This window comes from Apium graveolens, chromosome 11 (assembly GCF_009905375.1).
Source record: "Apium graveolens cultivar Ventura chromosome 11, ASM990537v1, whole genome shotgun sequence".
NCBI lineage: Eukaryota > Viridiplantae > Streptophyta > Magnoliopsida > Apiales > Apiaceae > Apium > Apium graveolens.
The window spans coordinates 33,200,564-33,204,571 of record NC_133657.1 but is presented as its reverse complement, the minus strand read 5'-3'; the positions used below and the strand labels follow the sequence as shown (position 1 = coordinate 33,204,571).

Below are 4,008 nucleotides of genomic sequence, written 5' to 3'. Positions count from 1 at the left end.
TCAATTAAACTTGGGTCGATTAGGTCACGATTAAATTCGATTCAGATAATTAAACGAGTTGAGTAAAGTCGAATATTAAACTTGGCTCAATTAAACGAGTTGTGACAATGATTAAAAATATTATGTAACAATGTATAAAAATAACCAATTTTTTTCTATTTTCAAATCTAAATTCATTTTTAAGAAATTTATAAAAATAATTAAAACATTATTCCTACATTGAAAAATATTTTATTTAATAAGACTAACAAAAATAACAATATTTTCAGAAAATTCTTATTTCATGCATTTGTTTATATTTTAAAATTATTTTCTTGAAATTAATTAAACGCTCGAAAATCATAAAATTTGTTCTTCAAAAACAAGTTGAACTTCAATTATTACGGGTTCTTTTATTCATGCTTTGAGTTGCACCCAGTTTATTGCCTTAAGAGAAGGCTTAGAGAAACATAACTTATTGTACATCCATTGTGACTAATACATATTGAATCATAGAGCACTCGATGAATAATCAAACATTTGTTACAAGTGATGAATTATGAAGCCATTTCACTATGTCTCATGGAGAATGTTGAAACAGGAGACTCCAAATAGCTAGTTAAACCGTAGACTTGCGTTCTAGGGCTATGAATTTCCAGGAAATAATCCGAAAATGCAAGTCTACGTTGACCGCATGAATCAAGCTCTTTGTCATGCTTGGAAATAAACTCTGGTATCTCCATCTCACTCCTTTTCACGTGCTTCCATAGAAACTGCAATCTACTCATATACTTCACTTTGGAGTACAAACTGCACCTTATATTGAATGTATTACACAAACATATCTAAAAATCAAATTAAATTTATATTTATAAGATTTTAAGAATATCAGTACTCATCTGAGTTTTGAGAAGCTTTAGACAATATTCGATGTTGCATTCAAGCAATTATATAACAAGTGAATATTATAAATTATATGCATATGGTATAAATGGACTTACTCATGGGTAACGAGAAGGCGTCCAAAGGTAGCCAAAAAGAGGCGAGATTGTAGGTCGGGATGAACAAAGTAGATAGCTTGGAGACTATTTTTTATATTCATCGGAATCGAATCGTAGATTGATCGGGCAACCATTATTCCATGAAAGTTTTGCCTCCACTCAACACATGCGTGCATGTACACCACTGAGAATGGCTTCACCTTTTCTTCATCATCACTTATACTTACAAACACTGTTTCTTTCATATACTTTTTCAGTGCCTCCACATTCACCTGCCTTGCTACATGTAAAGCAAAAATAAAAAAAAATCAAAATAAATCCTTGAATAACACACTTGTGGTAAGGAATCATAAAAGTATAATAACTTTAAATGAAAAGAGAAAATTAATGCTGCTTTCTAAAATTAAGATGGATTAAAGAAATTTGAATACTTACAATACATGATATATTTTAACATGTTATCGAAATTGTGCTGCAAAAATAAATTAACTTAATCTTACCCAAAAAAAGATTTCCGGTTATAGTAACGAGTTTGTTCCCATATTTATCCTGACCTTGAATCTTGAAGATATTGAGCTTGTCTATGAGTTTTTCTTGTTCATAGGGAGAGAGGATACATGTAGTTGAAAACCTCATGTTTCACAAGGCTTGTCTAGTTCAACATTATTACTAGTGCATATATAGATGTTATATATTGATTGATAGATAAACTCATTGACGTGGCTCAATTATCTTTATTTAGTAAAAGGAGAGCTAGCTGGTTTGTTTTTTGGTGAAATTTGTCAACATAAAATTTAAGTGCAAACCGACGGAGAAGTTGCGTTAGGATATGATGGAAAATTTCTCCCTTACATAATCATCATTTATGTACAAAGGATCAATCGAAACCCGAGATGGGTAGGATTCAACCACAACTCAATTGGCCTTATCCATTACTTATAAACAAATTATTTTATTCACTGAAATATTTATATATTCATTAAATTGTAAATTCTTGACATATTATATAACATCTTCTTTTGCTTTAATTTATTTAAAATAAGCTATTTATTTAAATTGATAATTAGACAAGTACTTATTTTTAAATTTAATAAACATTGTTTTAGAATATATATATATATATATATATATTTATGTGTGTGTATGTATGTATACGAACTGATCTAATTCCTAATTTTAATCATGATCAACGAATGATAACTCACGATCGATATTATATATGTATTCGGTAATAGTTTGAAGGTGAGGTCAGATATGTAGGTCTATTGCTAATAATCTAATAAAAACATTTAGATAGATGATTATGATTATGAGATAATCACCATAAAGTGCCTCATAGACATTAATATAGAATGCATTTGCACTTCCACTAAAGTGGATTAAACCCGTTTACCTGAACTCGACTCCCGCAGCTCATTTAGTTTATTAAACAAGTCGAGTTCGGATGTAATATATGGGATTTTTGCGGTAAATAAATTATCAGATCATAAATGAAATATGAGTTTATTGGAAAGTGCGTGGTATATGATTCCTGGATGTTAAAAGATATGTGTACATTAATTATGTTCCTACCTGTTTAGTATGTGTTGATTATGTGACTCATATTTTTGAATTATCATTAAAATATTTTTTAGGTTAAAATAACTTTTTTACTTCTGGTAAAATATTTTTATAAAATAATAGGAGTGAATAAAAATCTCGATCTTGGTCAATTTATTCCAGTTAATTTAATTTTATGGACTTTTTTAAAATAGTGGTTTAATTATTTTTGAGCATCGTGTATTTTAAAATGATTTTGCATGTAATAACACAAAATTTGGAACTTTGTAAAACAATGAATGAATAGTTATCCTGACGATCGAGGAAAAACTTTTTAGCCCACACTATATTAAAGTATGTAAATTAAGTTTCCGAGTTGATATTGTGGTTATACGTACCAAATGAGTGTATGTAAAAGACATAAGTTTTCGAAGAAAACCAATATTTCAAAACGACCTTATTTTACGAACTATCGAGGAATACGACAATCACATTATGATCAAGGATTTAAAATTCTACGAATAAAACCCAAGTACAAGACTACATATAAAGGATTAATAAGAAAGGATTACCCCGCGAATCACTTACGAGGATTTATAAAGATTACGAGGAAGCGACCAAGTGAATATGATGCCTGCACATCATGTGCTGATATACTTGTTCTCATGAAGACAAACATGTTTTGGACTGATCTACATTAAATATTATTCATGAAAACCAGTTGAACAATATTACAAGACCAATAGTCAGTTTAATTACCAACATGGGCTGATCTATTGGATTGGGCTGATTATTATATCTTAAGTAGATTTTGGCTTACAAGTTTTTACGTTTCACTTGAAAGGGTTTTTCTTGTTTCAAGCTCCTATAATTTCATTTTCTAGTTAAATTTGGGTTTTATGTAATTTCCTATTCAGAGTAGGATTTATGTAATTTTCTATATGGATTAGGTTTTTGATGGGTTTTTAAGTTGGACTCGAATATTAGCTAGGTAGCTGATTTTGAATGTGATTGGGATTCCTAATAGGCCTAGGTTATTATCCTAGCCTACATATACCCCTATATTCTAATTTTTTGAGACAAGGAATTTGATGAGATTAAAATCGTGAACTTATATTTGCAAACCGTTGACAGTTGGTGGTTAATTTTTTTATACTTTATTATCCTGATTTTGTTTAGTTTGTGGGTGATTCTAGGTTCGACAGTTTGTTCAAAGGTTTTTTCTTTAAAAAAACGTTAGACACAAGGTTAATGTATTTTGTGGTTGTTCAGAGATATTTTTAAGTGGTTTTTTAAAGAAAAAACGTGGGTAACATGGCTTATTTATTTACTGGTTGTCTAGAGAATTATTCGAATGGTTTTCTTCATAATAACAAGGGAAACATGGATGATTTGTTCGTTGATGGAGAACTGAATGTTATAAAAGGTGTAAAGGCACAAAGATATACGAAGATCTATGAATTAAGGGAGTAATTGAAGGACATTTTAG

At 29.7% G+C, this 4,008-nt stretch overlaps 1 protein-coding gene across 3 annotated transcripts; it reads right to left on the bottom strand.

Annotated features, from left to right (window-relative positions):
• Nucleotides 1-366: 366 nt before the first annotated feature.
• LOC141698072 (uncharacterized) lies at nt 367-1,657 on the bottom strand. 3 transcript variants are annotated; one of them, XM_074502679.1, is made up of 3 exons: nt 1,481-1,657; nt 981-1,260; nt 367-795 (listed from the first exon to the last, which is right to left on the bottom strand). In XM_074502679.1, the coding sequence occupies exons 1-3, from the start codon at nt 1,614-1,616 to the stop codon at nt 537-539; spliced, it is 675 nt and encodes a 224-aa protein (XP_074358780.1). In that variant the 5' UTR covers nt 1,617-1,657; the 3' UTR covers nt 367-536. The 3 variants fall into 3 exon arrangements, with proteins under 3 accessions (XP_074358780.1, XP_074358782.1, XP_074358781.1); XM_074502681.1 differs by having other exon boundaries at nt 367-759; XM_074502680.1 differs by having other exon boundaries at nt 367-789; nt 1,481-1,656.
• Between the last annotated feature and the right edge of the window lie 2,351 nt (nt 1,658-4,008).

Excerpts from the sequence above, each read along its gene's own strand:
- LOC141698072 (XM_074502679.1), bottom strand. The coding sequence starts at position 1,616 with ATGAGGTTTTCAACTACATGTATCCTCTCTCCCTATGAACAAGAAAAA. Across the intron at positions 1,261-1,480 it reads AACCGGAAATCTTTTTTTGG|CAAGGCAGGTGAATGTGGAG; the intron begins GTAAGATTAAGT and ends CTTTACATGTAG. Across the intron at positions 796-980 it reads CGCCTTCTCGTTACCCATGA|GTGCAGTTTGTACTCCAAAG; the intron begins GTAAGTCCATTT and ends ATTCAATATAAG.